At 42.2% G+C, this 22,968-nt stretch overlaps 3 protein-coding genes across 5 annotated transcripts in view; 1 reads left to right on the forward strand and 2 right to left on the reverse strand.

The window, feature by feature from the left end:
* Window positions 1–10,807, reverse strand: part of ACSM3 (acyl-CoA synthetase medium chain family member 3) — a 37,119-nt gene extending 26,312 nt beyond the window's left edge. Inside the window, exons 1-2 of one of the 3 annotated variants that reach the window (XM_036741663.1) lie at window positions 6,325–6,372; window positions 1,567–1,738 (exon numbers count right to left, since the gene is read on the reverse strand). The gene's annotated coding sequence lies outside the window, so the exon portion shown is untranslated. Of the gene's footprint in view, window positions 1–1,566; window positions 1,739–6,324; window positions 6,407–10,716 lie in introns of those variants that run through there. The other 2 variants (XM_036741664.1, XM_036741662.1) reach the window with 2 other exon arrangements.
* THUMPD1 (THUMP domain containing 1) lies at window positions 10,213–15,795 on the forward strand. Its single transcript, XM_036741665.1, has 4 exons — window positions 10,213–10,530; window positions 12,473–12,650; window positions 13,179–13,427; window positions 14,229–15,795. The coding sequence occupies exons 1-4, from the start codon at window positions 10,294–10,296 to the stop codon at window positions 14,648–14,650; spliced, it is 1,086 nt and encodes a 361-aa protein (XP_036597560.1). The 5' UTR covers window positions 10,213–10,293; the 3' UTR covers window positions 14,651–15,795.
* Window positions 15,796–17,360: 1,565 nt separating this feature from the next.
* LOC118830068 (acyl-coenzyme A synthetase ACSM4, mitochondrial-like) overlaps window positions 17,361–22,968 on the reverse strand; it is a 28,569-nt gene continuing 22,961 nt past the window's right edge. Inside the window, exons 11-13 of the mRNA XM_036736952.1 lie at window positions 22,363–22,462; window positions 19,866–19,985; window positions 17,361–17,447 (exon numbers count right to left, since the gene is read on the reverse strand). Of these exons, the coding sequence (XP_036592847.1) occupies window positions 17,361–17,447; window positions 19,866–19,985; window positions 22,363–22,462 (307 nt within the window). The remainder of the gene's footprint in view (window positions 17,448–19,865; window positions 19,986–22,362; window positions 22,463–22,968) is intronic.

The raw sequence follows: 22,968 nt of genomic DNA on the forward strand, positions 1-22,968 counted from the left end.
TGTCAATAATTTTGCCTAAGTTATAAATGTAACCCTAAAAAAGTGGAATTTTGGGCGCCTTGAAGGAAAGACTCGATTGATAAGACTAATAATGATAGCCATAAAAATATAATCACAACCATTTATATGGTATTTTAAGCTTTGCAAAGTATTCTGTGTATGTTGTTTCAATGATCCTCAAGACTCTGTGACATATGTGCTAACTAGCAATGTCAGTTCATGCTCACATAGAATGTTAAGATTTATAAAGTAGTTTTCATCCAACCATGGACAGCTAGGTATCACAGAAGATAGCACTGGGCCTGGAGTCAGGAAGACCTCGTTCAAATCTGGTCTCAGACACTTAATAGCTGTGTGACCCTGGGCAAGTCACTTCACCCTGTTTGCCTCAGTATCCTCATCTGTAAAATGAGCTGGAGAAAGAAATGGCAAACCACTCCAGTGTCTCTGCCAAGAAAACCACAAGTGGGGTCATGAAGAATTGGATGTGACTGAAACAACTGAACAACAACACCAAATTTCACACAAGTGCTCTATGCGACATTGAAGCTAGGATTTGCACGACGTTAAAAATAACCGTGCAACTGGCTGTATAATAATAGATCCGGCCAAAAAACAAGCTGTTTGATTTCTCACTATAATAGATGTTTGGATATCATAGAAACAGTATGGTAGAATGGAGATAGCACAAACTCTGGAATAAGAGGACCTGGATTCAAATCCTGCCTCTAAGACTTTACCATCTGAACAAGTGCCAAGGCATTTAAACTCCCTGGGCCTCAGTTTCCTCATCTGTAAAACGAACGGGCTGCACCAGACAGTCCCAGCTCTGATCTATAATTGTGTGGGGAAAACAAAGTTTCAGATAGAAGGGACCCCTAAGTGGGTGGTTCTGATTTTCTAGCCAAGATTACAAGAGGCTATGAAGACCCATAAAACAATGAACATTCCCCAATTGATAAGAGAGGGGTATGATCGTCCTCACCTGAAGGTGGATCCACTTTCCCCTGCAATAGCCAATCATAAGCTCTAAGTCCCTCCCTTCCGGCTTCCCTGACCTTAGGAGAGGGCCAGTATGACTCCCTTTGTTAACAGTTATATGCATCATTATGCTTGGAGAAATAGACTTCAGTTTCCCCTTGTTTCCTTTTACTTGCTACAATTCCATGCCACCTGGCTGCCTGGAGATATTAATACTGTATGGTGGTTGTTATTCAGTCGTTTCAATCATGTCTGACTCTTTGTGATTCCATTTGGGGTTTTCTTGGCCAAAATACTGGAGTGGTTTGCCATTTCCTTCTCCAGCTCATTTTACAGATGAGGAAACTGAGGCAAACAGGGTGAAGTGACTCATCCAGGGTCACATAGCTACTATCTGAGGCAGGATTTAAACTCAAGTCTTCCTGACTTCAGGGCTGGTGCCCTATTTCCTGCACTGCTAACTGGAGGCTCATGATAATGCGGCCATCAATTCTTTTCTTCGGGATCATCTCTGAGGTAAGAGCATGTTATAAAAATGTCATGTTGAGACTTCAGCAATTCTGATAGTGCCTACAACAGATTTACCTTTCACTGAATTTTGTCCGTAGTGACAGTGCAATAGCAGTAGTTCAAAGGGATAGTGTTGAAATACGGGTTAACGTTGTCAAATGTTCACATACTTGGAAAATCATTCCCACGTGACTACAGGATTCTGAACTGAAGGAGACCTTGGCCATCATCTCTATGAAAGAAAAACCTGGAGACAAGAGAGGGCAGGCTAAGATCTACGAAAAGCCAAATAGTCCAACTTGGCTGGAACTTGGAGTGGGTAGAAAGGAGTAGTGAAAACTCGTGGGCAAAGCTACCCATCTATTCACATTGTCTTCAATCGCTGTCCTCTCATTCACTTCTCAACCTTTCGTAGTCCGGCTTCCAAACTCATCGCTCAACTGAAAACATTCAACGTTACTCTTGACCACTTGCTCAACCTTTGACCTTCTTACCCTCCATCTGACACGGCTGATTGTTCTTCTGCTCCCAGGCACTCGTCCCCTCTCGGGGTTTTTGTGACATCATTCTCCATTGGCTCTCCCATATAGATAACTTCTTTCTTCTCATTCTCCCTGCTGGACTGTCATGCACATTCAGCAGGAAAAACCCCATAAATTTACAATAAACTATTAAATTTAAGATGCTGTTTCACAGATAACACACGGGAGGAACTGGAGTTTTTGGACTCCAGCCTCTAACAGGTTCACTCTTGATCTGGTTAGACAGGAAGGATAGGAAGACAGCATAGGAAGGGTTAATAATCTTACTTTATTCTAGTCTACTCTTCTCAATGGGTTGCTAATAATGAAAGAACCAACTCCTACAGCATTCCCTAATCACCCTTCCGGCAGAGGCAGGCGAGAATACTGTAGGAGCCACCATTCCTACGGAATCCCCTAAGCCTCAATGGGGGCCCCACCAGCGCTGATGGGGGCCGATCAAGGTGCACACAGCATTACACTGTCATACTCCCCTATGGGTTCCCCACTCACTGACCAATACCCATTTGCTTTATAGGGCAACAGACAAAGAAGGCATCATCCCAATATTAAGCTCACAGGTTAACTTTAGCACTATCGTCATTCTGTGCAAGCGTAGGAAATATCACATCATGTTACCTCTTATCTCGCTGCACAGTCTCAGCAGGACTATCACTATGATTCTAGGAATTACTATCTGGGATCCTTGGGGCTCTTCTGGGAGTTATTATCTAACACCTGGAAACTAGACATTGCCATGGTCATGGATCCTGAGAAACTAATATCTAAAAAGGATAACAAAATCCTCCTTACATACAGATGCATAATTTTTAAAAATATACATTTTATATTTTTTTTTGAAATGACATAAATTAAAAAAAAACATTAAAGGGTTAAAGAAAATAGATTTCCAAGGGAATACTGGGTAAATTTTTTTAAAGGGGGTAGTAGGCCAAATAAGTTTGGGAACCTCTCTTAAAGGATAGACAATGTCACCATGTCACTACCCTTCTTCACAAATTATAGTGACTCATTACCTCTAGGATCAGTTATTAACTTCTCTGTTTGCCATTTAATGCCGTTTACAACCTGGTCTGAAATCACCTTTCCAGACTTCTTACCCATTATTCCTCTTCACACAAACATTGGTCCAGCCTTTGTACCCAACTCCAATTCCTCTCTGAATCTTTGTACTGGAGGCAGCCAGGTGGTCCAAGGGATAGAGCACCGGGCCTGGAAGACCTGAGGCTGGATTCACCAGCTGTGTGACCCTGGGCAAATCATTTAACCTCCATTTGCCTTAATCTACTGGACGAGAAAATGGCAAATCACTCCAGTATCCCCACGTGGGGTCATGAACAGCAGGATGTGACTGAAACAACTGAACAACAAAAACACATGAGAAAAATGGGTAGTAAGTAAAGTTAAAAACAATACCCAGAGTAGCTAAACCCAGGTTAATTTTGGAGGGGAGTTCACTAGCAGCTGGTGGGCCGGGTTCAGGAAAGATCCCATGGAGAGGAGTTTCATCGTGATGGAAGAGACGAGGCTCTATTAGGTGCAGGAAAGAAGTGAGAAGATTCAAGGCAAGTCCAATCCCTCCCTTAGTCCTTTTTATTCTACCCTTGCCAACATGTCTTGTATCAGTCTCTTCCTTTTCCTTTCCATTTTTGTTGCCATTATCTTAACGTAGGTCCTGGCCTCTGGCCTGTACTACTGCAATAGGCTCTGAACCGGTTATGTGGCTTCCAGTTTCTTCTCCCTACAATCCAGTTTTCTATATCACAAGCATCTTAGTCTTCTTCATTTAGAGACCTGATCATGCCATTCCACTAATGAAACCCTTCCACAGCCTTCTTAATAAAGCCCAAATTCCTTAGCCTGGAATTCAAGGTTTTCACAATTGGGGTAAAAATCCTCTGTTATCCTACTATCCTTTACCTTTTTCTCTGAAATATTAGTCTAGTGGTCTCCAAAGTGGGGGGCTGTGGTTTGATACCTAAAGATAACCCAGCTGGAGGATGGTAAGACAGGTCACACTCGGGCTGGGAGTTGTGCTGGAGCTGGCTTGGACCAGCTTGTGAGACACCTGTTAAATGTTCAGTGTCAGCATTTTATACCTTATACTACAAATCTAGGAAGTATGGAGGGAAAGTATTCCAGGCAAGTCCAATCAAGCCAAGTCCAATCAGTTGCTTGATTTTTTTGTTGTTGTTGATTGTCTAGACTTTAAAAAGTGTTAATAATAAAGATTAAACTTCCTCTCCCCTCCCTCCCCTGCCCCTGGGAGCTGGTTGTTAAACATCTACCAGTATACCACTGCTCATCCCACAGTCTCTGTGATAGCCAGTTGCAGTTATGGGGTGCTTGGGTGCCTGCGCTCAGACCTCATTCCTGACCATATTTCTCCCTAGCTTCAAAACACTATCCCTGGCAGTTTCTCCCCAGCCCAAGAACACTATGCCTAGCCATTACTCATGAGTGGGCCCAAGCAAAGCATTTAGCTGTCTCTCCCTGGTACAGCAACAGATTGCACCTGTAGGAATTATTAGTTTGAATTGACTTTGTACTAGCTCATAAAGATATTCAGTACCCACTGGACTATCTATACCAACTCCCTACCTCATTCTATGCATCCTGGACTCCTCATTATGTGTATCCTAGACTTTAGACATATGTATACTCCCTACATCTATCCTGTCAAACAAGACATTGATTAGTGGCAGACTGGACAATCCTCAGTTAGCCCTGACAGCTAGTTAACTTAGTGACTTAGTGATGTATCAGGCCTAAAACCACACCTCCCTGTGCCTCCCACCCCCCTTGGGCTTTTCATGGTGAACTCTGGATAAAACACCATGCAGTAGATACTAAAGATGCATGTTCTTTAAGAACTGGCCACTCCTCAACCACTCCCTAATCCCATCCCTCATTACCTAGTTGGCATATTTGACACATGTTGTACTATAGTTTATCCTATATAAATTTTAACTGTACCCCTCTAAGGTCACAGGTTCCTTAAGAACTTTTCCCCTCCGAAAAGCATAAAAACAAACCTTTGCCAACTTGACTTAAAGAATGCTTGAGTCTGTGAATTCTTTCCAGATGACCCTGTCCTGCATCCTGGTCCCTCAAAACCCCATCAGCAGGGCTTGTCTGTAACACAACCATATTACCCCCTTCACCCATCATGGCCTGACACTTGCCCACTTGAATCCCTCCTACTTCTGGCCTTCCATGGCTGGGCAAGCTTCCAGCATCACTCCTGCTGCACTAAGCTCTTTAGGGTGATGATAGCTTCAACTTGGACACCTGCAGTCAAGTCACTCTCCTTCCAAGCTTCCCCACCAGATCACTTCCTGGCTAATGTAAGTGCCCCTCACCAGGGCTGGCTTTTCACTCCGGGCAGTGGTCAGTGATTGAGAGTGGCGCCCCTTTTCTTTTAATTTTAGGCAGGATAAGTGAGATGTACAGGGTGGGAAGGACTGGATGGTTTCAATCTTTATTGCAGAAATCATTATCTTTCCCTGCCAAAATCTCTCTCTTTCATGAACTCCTCCATTTTCATATAGGCCAGCACCATTCTTCTAGTCACCCAGGGTCAAACACTTGGTTTCAAGCAGGATTCCTCAGTCTTATCACACCCAGCAGCTGCTCAATGTGGTCATTGCCACCTCCTCCACAGTCCGATATCTGTTCTCTTCTCTCCGCTCACACGGCCACTGCTAACTTGAACTCTTCATCTTTCACCTGGTCTATTGCAATGGCCTCCTGACTGATCTTGCCTAAAGCGTCTTCTCACTCTAAACTGCTGGCAAAGTGATTTTTCCAAGGCACACATCCTGTCTCTATCACCATCACCCCACCAAAAGTCTCTTGAAGTCATTCTTAACCTTTTTTTTTTTGCATAAAAACTACGGACCCCTCTCAGGCTAATGTTTCAAATGCATAAAATACATAGGAAATCAATAATTCTGAGATAGTTATTAAAATATTTTTTAAAAATCACAGACCCCAAGTTAAGAACATCTAATGGCTCTAGGATTGAATAACATTATTTTTTAGAATCTCATCCTTTTTAAATTTCTATTTTTATGTAAGACATAATATATATACAATCATTAGGATAGTGGCGCACAGGCACACACACACACACACACACACACACAATATACAAATTAAACAATCTAGTTAACCAGACCACTATCTTCTATAACTCTTTCTGATACTTTTCTCATCTCTTTGCTTATATTCCTTTCATTTAGAATTGCTCCTATGTCCCCAAATACAAGCCTATGGAAACACTACTCACCTCTCAGGACTCTGTTCAAACGCCACCTCCTTACTGAAAACTTTCCTCGGTCCTCCTAGTTGGAAATGACCTTTCCTTTCTCTAAACTTCAGCAGATTTACATGGATTGTGCAATTCTTATGTAATACCCTCATGAAGGTATTGCAAAAGCAGAACTTTATTAAACTGTAAGGGAATATTTAAGTCAACACTGACTTAATCTATTTTGCACCTGCTTTGTTCCAGGCTCTCCACTACAAATTGCAGTGATTTGAGAACGTTTTATTCCCAAATAAACTAATTTCTTTGAAATGGGCAGGTGGGGAACTATTTTATTTAGTCTTTGTATCTCCCTCAGGAATAACAGAGAGCCTGCCTTGAAGTTGGGAAGATCTAGGTTCAAGTCTTGGCTCTTAAATGGGCAGCCTCTGGGTAAGTCACTGAACTTTTCAGCACTCTCTAGGCAACCCTCTAAAACTTATGTGCTGTCCTGGTAGAGGGACTTTCCTCAGTGGGAATTTGCTGTACCAATGAAGTCACAGGTCCAGACCCTCCCTTCCCCTCAATCTCGGGAAATGCCTAGAACATTGGTTTGAATGTGGTAGGAGCTTAACAAGTATCTGTTGAACACTGAGTGTTTTAGGAGCACGTGAGAAGGTAATGGGAAATATAGATATTTGGGGAAGGATAGTTAAGACTTTTCCATTCTATTGATGAAGGCGCCTCAATGTATTTTCAGCCTCCATCCAAATACTCTGATTCTACATTGCAAAATAATATGAAAAAGATCTGTGATTTTGTCACAGGGAATTCCTTCTACCCAGGAAGATAAGAGGATCTTGAGGATCTCTCCTAACTCTAAGTCTCTGACCCCAATTTTATATGATTTAGTATCAATCCACAAGCATCGATGAAAAGTGTACTAAATGTCAGCCACTGTGCTAGGCCCAAGGAATACTAATACCCTTCAAAGGACATACCTTCTATTAACAGGATATAGTGTATTCACAAATAAAAAATAAATACAAAGTTATTTTGGAGGCCAGGAACAACTAACAAGTGGGAAAGTCAGGAGAGGCCTCTTGAAGAAGATGGCACTTAGGCTGAGCTTTGGATAAAGCTCAAAGTTCTCAGAGACAGAGGTAAGGAAAAAGCAGTCTAGGACCAGAGAAGAGTGTGCAAAACTACGGAGGTGTGAAATGTAATGATCAGTTTGTGGTAGCACAGAGTGTTTAAGGGAGAGTGATGTATAATCAGCCTGCCTGGGTGGAGGCAGGTTTAAAGGGCTTGAAATAAATGTCTAAGGAGGGAAGCTAGTCAATACAGGGGAGAGAGCACTGGGCTTGGAATCAGGAAGACTCCTTCCAGAGTTTAAATGCAGCCTTCAAACTCTTACTAGCTGTGTGACCCTGGGCAAATCACTTAATCCTGTTTGCCTCAGTTTCCTTATCTGTAAAATGAGCTGGAGAAGGAAATGGCAAACCACTACTCAGGAATTTATATGAGGAAACAGGGAACCACTGACGTTCCTTGAGCAGGGGGACAACAGTCTGGCCTGTGCTCGGAGGTTGCCTGAGGTACATAAAGGTTAAGTGTTTTGCCCAGGGTCACACAGCTAATGAGTGTCAGAGGTGGGATTGGAACTCATGTCTTCCTGACTCTAAGCCAGTTACAGTTCTTGTTCCTCTTTCTCAAAGAGGACCAAAATGACATCACTATGTTGGGGTCAAGGTACAGTATGTCCACCTGTGGTTCATCAAATCAGCATGAGCTTGGCTCGACTACATTAGGTCAGGCACAAACAGTCCTTATGAACATCTGGAATAAAGATGTCTCTAAATTTGTACATCTCCTTTCCTTTGAGCTAGTGCAATTATGCTCACAGAGCACAGATTATTCTTTGATTGGGGCAAGCCATGCTAAGCGGTCCTGTGCCGGCAGAGACTCCCAAGAGATTCAAAAGTTTTTCAGAGAGACCTTGAGAGTGTCCTTGTATGGCTTCTTCTGATATCCATGTGAGGGCTTGCCTTGTGGGAGTTCTCCATAAAGTAGTCTTTGAGGTAAACATACATTTGGCATTTGAACAACATGGCCAGCCCATTGGAACTGTGGTCTTTGCAGCAGAGTCTGAACGCTGGGCAGTTCAGTTCAAGAAAGAGCCTCAGTGTCCAGTGCTTTATCTAGCCAGGTGATCTTTCTAAAACAATCCAAACGGAAGCGATGCAGTTTCCTGGCATGTTGCTGGTTTACCATTAAGGTTTCGCAGGCATACAACAATGAGGTTAGCACAATGTCTCTAGAGACCCTCAGTATGGTAGGCAGTCTAATACCGCTTCTCTGCCACACCCTTTCCTTTGAAGCCTCCCAAACACTGACCTAGCTCTGGCAACGCATGTGTCAACCTCATCATCTACGGGTACAATGCACTGCTAAGGTAAGTGAACTTATCCACAGTATCCAAAATTTCTCCATTTGCTGTAACTGACGGTTCTACATGTGGATGACACGCTGCTGACTACTACGGAACTTCTCTTTTCTTTGTGTTGATTATTAGGCCAAAGTTAGCAGAAGCAGCAGAGAATCAATCCATACTTGGGTGCACCTCAGCCCCAGAAGCTTCATTAAGGGCACAATCACCCGCAAACAAAAAGTCACCCACCAACTTTCCCTCCACTTTAGTCTTGGCCACTTGTAGCCTTTTGAAGTGAAATAATTTACTGTCAACGTAGGCAGCCGACCTCCATGCCATTTTCCTTCTTGTTGAAGGCATCTGACGACATTGCTGAAAAACACCACGCTAAAAAGCCGGGGAATTGAACAGCCCTGCTTCACTCCCCTGGTGACTCAGAAAGCAAGAGAACATGGTTCATTCCCCAGGACCCTGCAAGCACCATCGTGAAACTGACTATACAACGCTAACGAGCTTCTCTAGCGATCCAATCTGCCCTGATCTTTCACGTGCCCTCTCGGCTGATGGCATCAGGGACCTTGGCATGATTGAGGAACATAGTGGATAGACTTCTGTTCTGCTCCCAGCATTTCTCCCGTATTTGCTGGCTATCAAAGGCTCCTCAGCCCTTTCTGAAACCACACTGGCTGTAAGCCTGGAGGGGAGAAGCCGCTGCCTCCAGGCTCCTGAGCCGGCAGGTTCCCCGCCCCTGGAGCCATCGGTCAACTCAATATACCCGATTCATACCAACATTATTTCTCTTGGATCGGCAGTGCTGGGAGTCTTGAATTGCCATTACAGTTACACACATATCATCTACAAGTCTTTTTGTCCTACCCCAGCTCCACAAGCTGGGGGCACTGGACCTGATAACCCACTCCTCGGTAGGGCGGTGCTGTTCATTACTAACAGCCACACACGCGCTAACTCCCCTGGTCCGGTAAAATGGGAGCGGGTTGGCCAAAGGACCTCTCGGATCCCTTCCAGCTCCGGAGCTATCAGAGTTACAGAATCAGTGAGTGGCAGCGCCAGTGGTGGAATTCAAGGCTTCGGTTTTTCAGGGCAGTCTGTCCCCGTGAGCCGCTAGCAATGGGAAGTGGGATGGTTTGTGCATCCCTTCAGGGAGGGACGGAGAAGTGGGCAGGGAACTAAAACGCCCTTCTTCCCGGTGAGCGAGCCATCGCTAGATCCAGCTTGCCGAACACCAGACCCGAGTCATGCTGGGGGAGGGTAGGACAAATGGCAAATCACCAGGGGACGGGGGAGAATTTGAGGAACCTCGCTATCTAATCAAGCGGCAGAACTCGGCCCGTGCCAAACAACTAGCCCTGCCTCCAACTTACTCCTTGGCCAACCAGGCTGGGTCCTTTCGCCCGCACTCCATTTGGGGGGAGGGGGCGGGAACCGGAAAGGGTTAGCGCCGGATTGACGTCATAATCCCGCGCCCCCGCCCCAAGAAAGGAGCACGTGGTTTGGAACGGCCGCCGCGTGCTTTCCTCCTTTCCCGCCCCGCTCTCGCCAACGCCCCCTCTTTCTTCACGATGGCCGCGGCCGGGGAGCAACCACCACAAGCGGGCGGGGTGAAACGAAGAGGGAAGGCCCAGTACGTGCAGGCTAAGAGGGCCCGGCGCGGGGGTGGCGGCGGCGGCGGCCCTAGGCAGCTCGAGCCCGGGCTTCAGGGCATCCTCATTACCTGCAACATGAATGAGCGCAAGTGCGTGGAGGAGGCCTACAGCCTTCTCAACGAGTACGGGGACGCCCTGTACGGGCCCGAGAAGGTAAGGGGCGGAGGAGGGGAGGAGGAGGGGGCGATTAAATGGGGGGGAGGGGAGGAGGAGGGAGGGGCGGGAAAGGGAGCGGGGGGAGGGGTCGGGGAGAGGGGAGGGACGGGCAAGGGAGCGGAGGGAGGGGTCCGGGGAGGGGGGAGGGGAGGAGAGGCGCCTTGCTGCGTGGGCAGACTTAACTGAGCTCCTCCTCCCTGAGGCCACCGGCGCGGGGTCCGGGAGGGCTGGGAGAGGCCGCGGATCCGGGCCGTTGCCTGACTTCCGGGGACATTCCCCTCGCCCCGGGGCAACCTGAACTGGTGATGGGGCGTGGCTGCCACCCGCCGCTCCCCTCTTTGCCCCCCCGCGCCTCCTTCCTTGCGGCTGGCACCTGCTGCGGCTGGCACCCGCGGTGATGTCTGAAACCTCTTTTTAAAGCAACAAAAATCGCCGGCATCTGTTTAAAGTTTGCGTCGCTCCACGTACATATGTACACAGTGGGGTGTTCCGAAAGTTTCATTGTCTGTGTACTTGTATGTATGTGTACACCTGTGTACGAGGGTTCTAAAAGTTTTGTTTACTTGTCTATGGATGGGGTGTGTGTGTCCGGGTGTTCTGGAAGAATGCCTTTACTTGTATAGGGGTGTGTGCGCGTGTGTTTATACACACACATATTTACAGGTGCTCCGAAAGTGTTAGCATGCTTGCATGCGTGTATATGTGTATATGTAAGGTGTTTGCAAAAATCTTAGCCCGTACACGTACACGCATGTAAGGGTCTTTGTAAAGCTTGGTGTCCTGGTGGATATGTACCTATGTGTATGTGTGTGTGCGTGCACAAATACAGTCCACAGGGGGTTCTAAACCTTTATTGTACTTGTATTATGCCTACATGTGTATTTACACACACACACACACACACACACACACACACACCCACCGGCGTAGACCAAAAGTTTTCATTTACTTCTGTGTATGTATGCATGTACTTATGTGACCATACAGACAGGGTGTTCCTGAAATATTAACAAATAACATCTTTGGTAGGATTTCCCTCCTTTGTGATGCAAGGGTTGATGCACTTGGCAAGATTCCCGTGAACTTCATGCAACAACTGCACATTACTGTCAGTTTTAGCACGCTCACTCTTGGAATACGAATATGAAATCATATGATGTTATTTGAAGTTGAAGATGTTGTTTGTCAATATTCCAATTAAATAAAATGATGTTGAAAATGTCAATCGTTTCATTTCTTGAAAATACGCGTTTTTGCCTCAGTGTCCAGACTTTGGGAGCACCCTGTACATCCATGGTACTGAGGTCTTGGTGTACACATACGTGTGTGTACATACACAGAGGGGGTCCATGTACTTCATCAGATGGCTGAAAGGGTGGGTCTGTGACACAAAAAAAGTCAAACCCCGTGGATTCTGGATATTTCTAACATAGCAGAAGATCATAGAATCCAAAGTTGGACAAGACTTTAGAGGTCAGAGGCCATTTCACAGTGGAAGACCACCCAGAGAGGAAAGTGGCTTGACCAGCATCACTCGTGGAGTAACTAGCTTAACTGAGAGCTAGTCGTGGCCTCACCTACAGGGGGATCACCTGGAATATCTGCTTTTTAAAAAAGAAAACAGGACCTTGAAATGGCGTATTTATTTTGTAAAAGGGAGCACACATCCTGGTAAAATAAAATTCAGTGAATGTAAAGTCTTTGAAACTTTGAGGGAAATGTATTACATGTGACAGTGGTTGGGATGTATTGTGCAGTTGAGGGGGTGGGGCAGGCAGTGTGTTAAGTGTGCCTCCCAAAAATAGAATTCCTCACACTAGCAATAAAAATTTTGTTGTGGACCATTTACTCTATGCTGCCCAGGATTTTCTGTGCTTATTTAATTACTGCTTTTAAATCTGGGCTGATACCTTTATTTAAGCTTCTCAACTTAATGCAGTTTGTAGACAAAGATAAGCAACCATCTGGAAGTGAGGAGGAAGAGGAAGATGATGCAGAAGCTGCCTTGAAGAAGGAAGTCAGTGAGATACAGGCCTCTACAGAATTGAGATTAAGACGATTCCAGTCATTGGAGAGTGGAGCAAATAACGTGGTCTTCATTAGAACACTTGGCATAGGTATGTGAGTCTTAGACTCCCCAATATAACAAATTTTCACTAGTTTACCATGTTGGCCTTCATAGGGAATATTCTTGCGTCAGAGTGGTAACATCTTTAAAAAATGACTCCAGGACTTGAATATGATGACTTGGCTAAAGATGCGAACACATCATCTTTGTAGATTGTTATTTTTCCGAAGAAAAGTTTGCATTACAAATGGCTAATATTTTATCAGATGACGCTGTGGCAATGGAATAATGTGATAATATTTGTGGATGATACAAATCTCCATAAACCTAAAAATACTTACCAGCATATAAAATTCTTTCTGGCTTCTCCATTAGTCCATGTTCCTATTGCAGTGATCTAGAGAATTAACAAATTTCTTAGGATTGTGTCTAAAATCCTCTTAAACCTTAAGTTGTCTGCTAAATTGCCTGGTTGAGTTAAAAAAGGGAAAGTTAAGATGGTTTAGAGAAAATTTCTAAAATACACAAAAATTCACTGGTTTTTTTTGTAATAATTTTTTTCTTTTTTTCTGTGAAGAACCTGAGAAACTTGTACATCATATCCTAAAGGATATGTACACAACAAAGAAGAAGAAAACACGGGTTATTCTACGCATGTTGCCCATTTCTGGCACATGCAAAGCTTTCTTAGAAGATATGAAAAAATACGCTGAAACCTTCTTGGAACCTTGGTTTAAAGCACCAAATAAAGGGACATTCCAGATTATTTACAAAGCACGAAATAATAGTCACATGAGCAGAGAAGAAGTTATTAAAGAACTAGCAGGTATGTTTCAGGTAACCTGGAGGCGGGACATGGCTGTAGAGTAGTAAGGTACTTTGGAAAGAGGTCTGGAGTTGAGGAGCTGGGTTACAGTCCCAGTTCTGCCAGTCCTTTTTAACCTTGGGCAAGATGGTTAGTCTCTTTGGGTGTTTCGTCATCTGGATGAGGTAGACTGGATGTCCTGTGTGGTCTCTTATAAGTCTACCCATTCTGTGATATAAGTCTATGATAGTTGGTCACATTATCCTCAAGGTCTGAAGTGTTTTCCCCCTTAGAATTAAAGCTGTCACGTATTGAATTAGGTGCTCATTGGATCATAGATTTAGAGCCGGAAAGGCCCTTAGAGTTCACGGACACTGGCTCCCTCATTTTACAGATTGTCTTGGGAAACAAAACCCAAAACTCAGGAATATGAAGCTCAGTGTCTTGTCTAGGGTTAGTCCAAGGTGGGATTCAAACCCAGGTCTCCTCATTGCAAGTCCAGCACTTGTATCCACCATACCAGGCTGATTTTCTAATCTATTAAGATGTTTTTTAAAATACATTGTAATAATCTTGATGTTTCTGGTTTTTAAAAAGTTGCGTTCACTATAGCAGGTGTGCTTTTTCTAGGCTGCTAAGGTGAACTTTTTCAAAATTAAAAGGAAGTTATATCAACAGGTATCTTTAGCTTTGCAAATCTGCAGTGATTTTTAAGTTTTTTTAAAATTTGTTATTCCAGCAACCCGGAAATACAAAAAGGGAGGGGGCTAATGATGATCCTTCTGAGCCTAAGGAGTTTGTTCGTCTCTGTTTCTTTTGCAGGCATAGTGGGCTGCCTCAATCCTGAAAATAAGGTTGATCTTAGTAATCCCCAGTATACCGTCGTGGTAGAAATCATTAAGGCTGTCTGCTGCCTGAGTGTCGTCAAAGATTACATGTTGTTCAGAAAATACAACCTTCAGGAAGTGGTCAAAAGTAACAAAGAGGGGTCTCAGCCAAACCCTGGCCAGGATGCACAAGTAAGAAACGGAAACAAGATGGCATCAGAGTTTGGAAACACAGACAAGGAGGATCTCAAGTCAGATGACTCTGCAGAAGAAAAAAATAATCCCCAGGTGATGGTAGAGGGTAGTAAAGAGAAGACCCAGGTAGAGAGTGAGAAAGGAGCCAAATCTGAAAATGGAAGCCAAGTTATGGAAGGCTCTAAATCGAATGAAAGTGACCTGGTCTTGGAGGAAAATTAACAGTTGGAGCAGGAAGTAGTAAGATAAGAGGCATATTCCAAAGATGGGCCCAGAATGTTGAGAGTATTTTCGAGTAATGAAACTTGCCCTGGAGGCGAGTTTCATCTAAAGTTTTTCAGTTATGGAACTACTAGAAATACAATGCCATATTTCACCAGCAACTCTGTTGGTTGATTCAGTAATGGACAGAATAGTGTGGTGGTTCTCTCTCCCCTTCCCACCACCACAGGGAGTGATTATTTGGTTAAATTTCTTATTGACTCCCAAAAGCATTTTTCCATCATCTAGATTAGTATTAGCTTGGGGACAACATCCTAAAATTCCTAAAAGAAAATAGGATTTTAGTTTTTGGGCCACTGTTTAAAGACAGGAAAGTTAAATGTGGCACAACTTTTCATATCTGAGCAAGGTTTAACTTAGAAGTTGTTAGATTCTTAGAATGTCTGCATTTTCAAGATTTGTGTGAAATAAAGGAAGAGTTTATGCACATTATTAGCAGTATCTCTTAGGGACATAGGGTGAAAATGCTTTTTATATAAAGTTCCAGCTGATGCCCAGCTTCAAGGAAGATGGTGTAGAAGCACCCGACTCAGGATCCCTTGGAACTTAAGGACTTCTGAGCATCCATATATGTTGCCATAAAGTTGGGTCAACTTTACATTTTAATTTTGAGAGCTCCTCTAGAAAGATAATTTTCTTTCATTTTCAAAATCTTAGATCTTTCATATTTATTTCTGTGGTTTTGGTACTATCTGAATATGATGTTTTTCATAAGCAGCGCTTCCCCAAGTTAGTCATTGGTACTGCATCAGGCTTTGTGATAAACTGAATTAGTTTATTTAAAGGTTTGTTTTCAGTTTTATAAACTGTTTTCTCACACTGACATTTCACTTTTAAATGTCAAAATTCCATGGTGCAAAATTGATAAGCTCAGATTATCTTACCATGTAGAGAAGAGGGTCAACTGTGTCTTCAGGCAATGTTTCATTAATGCTGATGTTAACTATAATTTGTAAATGTCCTCAAGGCACAATTCTTTTCCTTATTGTTTTGGTTAAATATTTGACTGTAATCCTCAGCAAGATACTGTTTGTTTTTCATTGATACTTTTTCAAAAATGCAAAAGTAAATTTCCCTTACAGAAACCACTGTTTCATCTGCTTTTTTTTTTGAAGGGTGGGAGTTCGGCATATGGGAAGGGGTAGAGCATGGGTTAGGGGCACTTAGGTAGTGCAGGACATAGAGTATTGGCCCTGGAGTCAGGAAGATCTGAGTTCAAATTTAGCCTCAGACACTTAATAACTCTGATCTTGGGCAAGTCACTTAACCTGTTTGCCTCAGTTCCTCATCTGTAAAGAATGGGGACACACTGGGGAAGGAAATGGCAAACCATTTGTTATCTTTGCCAGGAAAACCCAATGGACAAAAGTCCATGGGGTCATGAAGACCCAGACACGACTGAACAACTCAGCGACAACAAAGAGCATGGGCTCTTAGAATAAATATAAATGTATATGAAACAGGGGCCTTCCTCCTTTTGGTATGACAGTGATCTTTGGTTCTTAAAGGCTATACTCACAGAGTGTAAGTAAAGGTAGGTCTTGTCAAGCTGCGCAGGCTTTGATTATGGACCTAGCAGTGGGCCAGGGTCTGCAGACCAGCCTACCCAAGTGTGGAAATGTGGCTGTAAGGGTGATCCATTTTTCAGCTGTAGCAGCCTCCAAGGATGATCTAGTAAATCATAGAAAAGGTGTGATCTGTGTCAGGTGATGGGAGTATTGCCCCTCCAGCCCCCAAGGAAATCACAAATTTTTGAAATAGGTATGAAATTATGTGGAAATTTAATCACTATATGAAAAGGATTAAGCGCAGAGTTCCATTTATAAAGCTGAGAATCCTTAAAAAACAAAGTTAATCGCCCCTAGACTGTTTTGTAATGAGAGATAATCTTAATAGTTAATTTTCTTTCAATCAAAATGTTCTTGAAATTCTATTATAAGCCATGAAAGTGAAAGTAAGAGAAAAATGTAGCCAATAGCCATGATAATTTTGGTGAAAACAGTACTGAAAAAGTAGCTGAATTCAGATTAGGTGGGAGTGACCAGCATTGGTAATGGAGGACAGATGATGAAATAGACCCTTTCCTGAGGACTATGGGGGGAGGGGAGTTGTGGTCATGTGATTGTTGTATCTGTTGGTTTTGATTATTCGGTGTAAAATATAAAAGGCATCGGGAAATCATATTTTTTTTAAAGCTTGCTAAATCCATTCTATGGAACTAATGAGCTTCTAAAACTCGGATTAGATGCTTTGCCAACTTAAAAAATAAACATAACCAAATATAATATAGAGAGAATGGAAAGACGAGGTCTTTCTCCCTGAAACATTGGCTTCTGAAGTTCTTAGCAACTTTATTTTTAGATAATAAGGCACAAGGCAGTTGAAGTACAGTTTCATTTTTTGGCTCTCCAGACTAAAAGATCATTTCCCAAATGTTTTTGGACTATCTTAGAGTTTTAAAAAGAGAGAAAAAGCAAGGATTTAACATTTTAGTTTTTCAACTAGAAAAAACCCCCACTAATTTTACAGTATTGTGATTTGATGGTAGCCAGTCACTAGAATATGATTAAGATTAGCAAGAAGCAAAGGTAAAAGCAGACACAAGAATGCTTTTTAAGTTCTTCAGGAGCATCTCCGTATTCTGGTCATGCTAAGCTCGTCCCCACTCGTGGTCCCTCAGGACATTTCGCTTTATTTTCCCAGTGATGGTCTTTGGTAATTCTTGAACAAATTCCACCTAGTAGAGAGAAGCATACCACAAAACCATTAATAGTATCTTTTCCTTGACCCTGCTTAATTTGTATTGAGTATTACTCCACTACTATTAGAGTCATAGGCTTTAAGACTCGAAAGTCCATCAACACTAGGTGTTCTTAACCTTGGGTCTATAAACTTTTTGTGTTTTGAAAACTTTCAATATAAGTTTCCATTGTAATCCAGTATATTATATGCATTTAAAAAAAATGCTCCTGAGAAGAGGCCCATAATGAGTTTCAACAGACATTCCCAGGGTCCCAAGACAAAAAAAGGTGAAAAAACTTTGATCTAGTCAAACACCCTCATATACAGTTGAGGAAATAGTCTGAGAGGGGAAGTGACTTCTTAGTTCACACAGGTACCTGATAGCATGAAGCAAAATTAGTGGACAGTAGGTTAAATTAAGTATAGGTGGGTAGTGGGATGAGGGAGCCATACAGAGAGAAAGCACAGTCAAGTTCCCCTACTTGGAGCTAGGAGCTCTGTTGTGCTAATGAATTTAGAGTATTGCTTTTTCCTAGGCATGGAGAGTCATCTTTATAAGCAGTATCTATATGACACCAGAGTAGTGATTGGTCAGTTGTAATTAGAAAAGAAAAAAGCCAAACTGGTGGACGGATTGAATTGGCCAGTTGTTTCCATCAGCCAAGGTCTCGTGTTCTGGGAGAGAGTGAGTCAGTGAATTTTAATCACAGAATGTTGGAACCCACAAGGGGTTGTGAGGTGATCTAATCTCTCTAGACAGAACTAGCCTTCCTAAGTCATTTTTAAAAAGTAACTTTCTATTTCATAAGAGCCTCCACAAAAGACTACAGCCTTTGTTTTATAATACAGTATTATTGCTTATAACCCTTAAAATTTGGGAGATTTTGACACATTTGTTGTAGTGAGAGTTCAGGAACTAAGTTAAAGGTTCTGTGTCAATATGTCCTCAAGCAAATCACATGTTTTCTGTGCTTCAGTTTTGTAATTTGTGAAAATTACATTTTTAATGAAATTACATATTTAATGAAAAAGTTCTTATCACTACAAAACGAATTACTCTTATATACTTGAGAACTTTACCAAAGTTATATTTTACTAATCAACAAGTAAACACTTAGAGTGAAGGTAATTTCTGCAAGACATTTTTCAAAAGCAATTTCTAGTTACGAGACTGCATACACGAAAAAATCAGGAACCTCTTCTTATTAGAAAGTTTTCTACTATTTAAGAGGTGCAATAAGCAGAAAACTAGCAATATAGCTAGCGTTTCTAGAACACCTTGCAAAGTACTTTGCAAAAGTCTCATTTTATACTCACAACCATCTTGAGAGATAGTTGCTATTAGATATTATTCCTGTTTTACAGATAGGGAAACTGAGGCAAATAAGTGACTCATCGAGGGTCACAGACATTCTAAGGATCTGAGGCTGGATTTGAACTGGGATCTTCCAGGCTCCAGGTCCATTATGCTAGCCACTGCACCACCTAGCTGTCTCTTCAGATATATTTCTTCAGAAATGTCTCCCCTAATAATATAAGTAAGGCTAGGATGTGCGTGAGCTAGGAACCTTGTCTCATTGTCACTGGACCCTTGTAAAGAGTGTCAGTCAGTCAGCTATGATCTCATTAGTTAGTCTAGGGCATCATCTTACTACATATACGATGATGACAATGTGAATGAACAAAACCTGAAAGCTATTCAATTTTAGTGATCCGTGTTGGCCCTAGAGAAGAGTTAAGGAAATACACCTTTTTTCCTTCGTTGCAGAGGTGGGGGACTATGAGTGTGGAATATGGCCTGTGCTGTTAGACTTGGTAGGTGTCAGTCAGTTTGACTGAACTATTTCTTTTCCTCCTTCATTCTTTGTTTCCAAGAATGGCTTTCTTTTTTTTTTTTTTAGGAGAAGGGGAAAAAACATTTCTATAATGCCTACTATAGGTCAGGTGCTCTGAATATTACCTAATTTGATCCTCAGGACAACTCTGGGAGATAGGTGCTGTTATCTGCATTTTACAGTTGAGAAAACAGGTCAAGTAACTTGCCCAGGATCACCTTACTAGTAAGTATATGAGACTGGATTTGAATTCAGGTCTTCCAGACTTCAGGCCCTGGACTCTATCCAATGTACCACCTAGCCACTTCTCTAAGTAGAGGAGGGTTAGAAGGGATATATTGGGAAATAAATTTTAAGAAAACATCAATAAGGTGGGATAGCTAGAGCAGCGTCCAAGTAGATGAAGGTGCTTTTTTCCTTCAGATTTTCCTTTTTAAAAAAAATTATGAAAATGACAAACATCAACCAACATTAACTTTCCGTTTACAAAGAATGATGAATCTCTGTTACATAGTCTTTCTCTTTTCAAAGTAAATACAAACTTGAACATGGTAATCCTTTTATTTTTAGGTACTTACCTTCCTGGGATATTTGTAGGGTGCAGTTAATTTTTTAACGTGATTCTGAAGCTCAAGAGCCAGTGTCTCTGTATTGGCAGATTTAAAAGGAGCAGATAGCACAACAAAAGCTTTCACCACCTGCAGGAAGAAAAACCCGCATCTCTCTGTTACAGTGGTTTTCAAACTACATCAAAGGATGTGGTTTCATTTAGAAACCAGAGTTAAGGCAGAGGTCCCAGCCCAGCATCTATGACTTCTTCAGCTACTGGCTTTAGGAGCTTTGTGATAGAAACTTTGAGAGAACCCAGGAGCATCAGGGAAGCAAACGCTGGGTTCCTCTCCCTGGTAATAAATTACCATTTATATTGTACTTTAAACTTCATTAAGCATTTCTTTAACAAACAGGCCTGTGGAGGTAGGTGGTGTACCTAACACTCCCACCTCACCTTTGCCCCCGGGATTCGTCTCTCCCTTCAAGAAGGAGCTTGAGGATGAAGTCTTTCCAGATCAGCCCCTGCCTTCCAAACTACCTTGAACTCAACTACTTTGTATTTATTCTTTTTATTCTGTAGTTGAGGCAGCTAGGGGGCTGGGCCTGGAGTCAGGAAGACCTGAGTTCAAACGTGGCCTCACACACTTCCTAGCTATGTGATCCTGGGCAAGTCACTTAACCCTGTCTGCCTCCGTTTCCTCATCTTTAAAATGAGCCGAAGAAGGAGATGATAAACCACTCTGGTGTCTTTGCCAAGAAAACTTCCAATGGGGTCACAAAGAGTTGGGTATGACTGAAACAAGAACGACAAAGTAGAATATGAACTACGAAAAGTAAAGTTACTTGTTCAAAGTCACAGGCAACTGATATTGGTGTAAGATTCAGACCAAGATCTCCTCTGACTCTAAGGCCACTTCCTATTCTATCTGCTCTAGCACCCACCAATTAGAGAGAGATTTGAATCAACAATCATCCTTTTAAAAAAAAAAAAGGACATCCCTATAGGATTAAGGATTCTTGTTTTCTCATAAATTCTATGTTCACAGGCTCTATGCTAAGAACCCTTAATGTAGAGAGAAGTGGAGGGCCCAGGACAGAAGAGGGAAATGTCTAAACTAGTTAATCAGATGTTTCTAACAGTTCACATTAAATGAACTATATAGGAATTTTAGTGAAGGCTAGGGAGCGGGTGATTTGGGGAGGGTTGTAAACCTCAAAGTAAGCATGTAGTAATAAGGGAACTTAGGTCAGCATGTGGGTCCTCAGAAGCTAAAGGAGAGTACCAGGAGATTTGGCAAAGACAGTCTCACCCATCTTACTACTTCCGTGCTCAGCTATGCACCCAGCAAGGAGAATTCTTGTTAACCTCCCTCTATCTTTCTGTACCACATGATTGATTCCCAGTTCAAAGAATTAAGGCTGGGAGTGTTACAGTAGTTTAGTTACACTATGGCCTAGATAGGCTTTTGTGGGATTGCTTGAGGGCCTTACTACCTTTTATTGTGTATGTGTTTATATTACATATACTAGATTCTAGAGTGGTTTGTCATTTCCTTCTTCAGCATGTGTTTATGCATGTATATATGTGTGTATATACGTAGCACATGTACGCTCACGTAATAAACATATGTGAAATATAACAGTACACCTGGGAACAAACAAATGTACGTAACAGACCAAATAATAAACATAACAAATGTGCAAGATAAATCAAAAATAATTCTTAGTGAACATTAAACTCTATTTATACCATACCACATTCTGTTCTATTTTTGTTGACATGAATTATTAATGGATATATGGATACACACATTAATGTATATGTATACATTAATATGTATAATATGTACACATTTGTCATTTTCAGTTGTGTCTGACTTCACGATACCATTTGGAGTTTTCTTGGCAAAGATAACGAGTGGTTTGTTACTTCCTTCTCCAGCTCATTTTATAGATGAAGAAACTGAGGCAAACAGGGCAATGATTTGCCCAGGGTCACACAGCTAGTAAGTGTCTGAGGCAAGATTTGAACTCAGAAAGATGAGTCTTCCTACCTCCAGGCCTAGCACTCTATCCAGTGCCCCACCTAGCTGCTACGTATACATTAATGTAGTATAGCTGCATATGTATTAATGTATTCTGTATATACACATTAATAATATGCATTCTTATCTGGAAAAAGCTTTATAAAATTTAAAGTGTATAGATACGAGCTATGAAAAGTAAAGTTACTTGTCCAAGGTTACATCATTAGCATCGATCCCCTGCTAGCTTTATCCATATCTGTATCTATATATCTGTCTAGTACTTTTACATAGCCGGAATCTGTAAATCACAATTCACTATTTTTATTCCGAGCTCGAAACCACCAATCTACAAATGAACTTTGGAGCGCGAGCTGTTTATAAAGTAGTGTCTAATATTCGTTCGCACACACCGCTTCTTGACAAGAAGAGACTTTTAAAAGATAATTGGGATGAGGCATTTTTCATCAAGTTGCCGTTCTAATTGTATCCATTTTACCTCTCCTCTGATGGGATCTGGACTGCTGACAACAGCAGATTCTACCACAGCTGGATGTTCAATTAGGGCGCTCTCAACCTCAAATGGTCCAATTCGGTACCTGGAAAAAAATCAGTGAGCCCTTGAGATATGGCATCATTTCATCCCATTCCTCCATGTTACAGATGGGGAAACTAAGGCCCAGAGAGCTCAAGTGTCTCACCCAAAGCTACACAGACAGTACATAGCATAGCCTCTGACTCTAAATCCCAACTGCCATCATAATGTCCAAATTAACTTTTAGGAACTTCATTTTTATTTTGCAAACTTATTTTCAATTTTTTTCTTCTACCTATATCAACATCTGTGTCCTATTCCCTAAAGTGCGTGTCTCCCAAATTTCTGTCCTGGGCCCTGCACTTCTCTCCACACCAAGGGTTTTCAGTGCTCAGTTCTGTGAACTTAAAATTTTTTTTTAATAATTGTATTGAAATATATTTGGTTTCCTTTGTAATGTTGTTCTTCAATTGTTTCAGTTGTGTTCAACTCTGCATGATCCCTTTTGGGGTTTTCTTGGCAGAGATACCAGAGTGTTTTGCTGTTTCCTTCTCCAGCTCATTTTACAGG

This window comes from Trichosurus vulpecula, chromosome 1 (genome assembly GCF_011100635.1).
Source record: "Trichosurus vulpecula isolate mTriVul1 chromosome 1, mTriVul1.pri, whole genome shotgun sequence".
NCBI classification, from domain to species: domain Eukaryota; kingdom Metazoa; phylum Chordata; class Mammalia; order Diprotodontia; family Phalangeridae; genus Trichosurus; species Trichosurus vulpecula.

Coding starts and splice junctions, on each gene's coding strand:
- THUMPD1 (XM_036741665.1), top strand. CDS start 10,294: ATGGCCGCGGCCGGGGAGCAACCACCACAAGCGGGCGGGGTGAAACGA. Junction 12,651..13,178: donor CATTAGAACACTTGGCATAG/GTATGTGAGTCT, acceptor TTTTCTGTGAAG/AACCTGAGAAACTTGTACAT. Junction 13,428..14,228: donor AGTTATTAAAGAACTAGCAG/GTATGTTTCAGG, acceptor TTTCTTTTGCAG/GCATAGTGGGCTGCCTCAAT.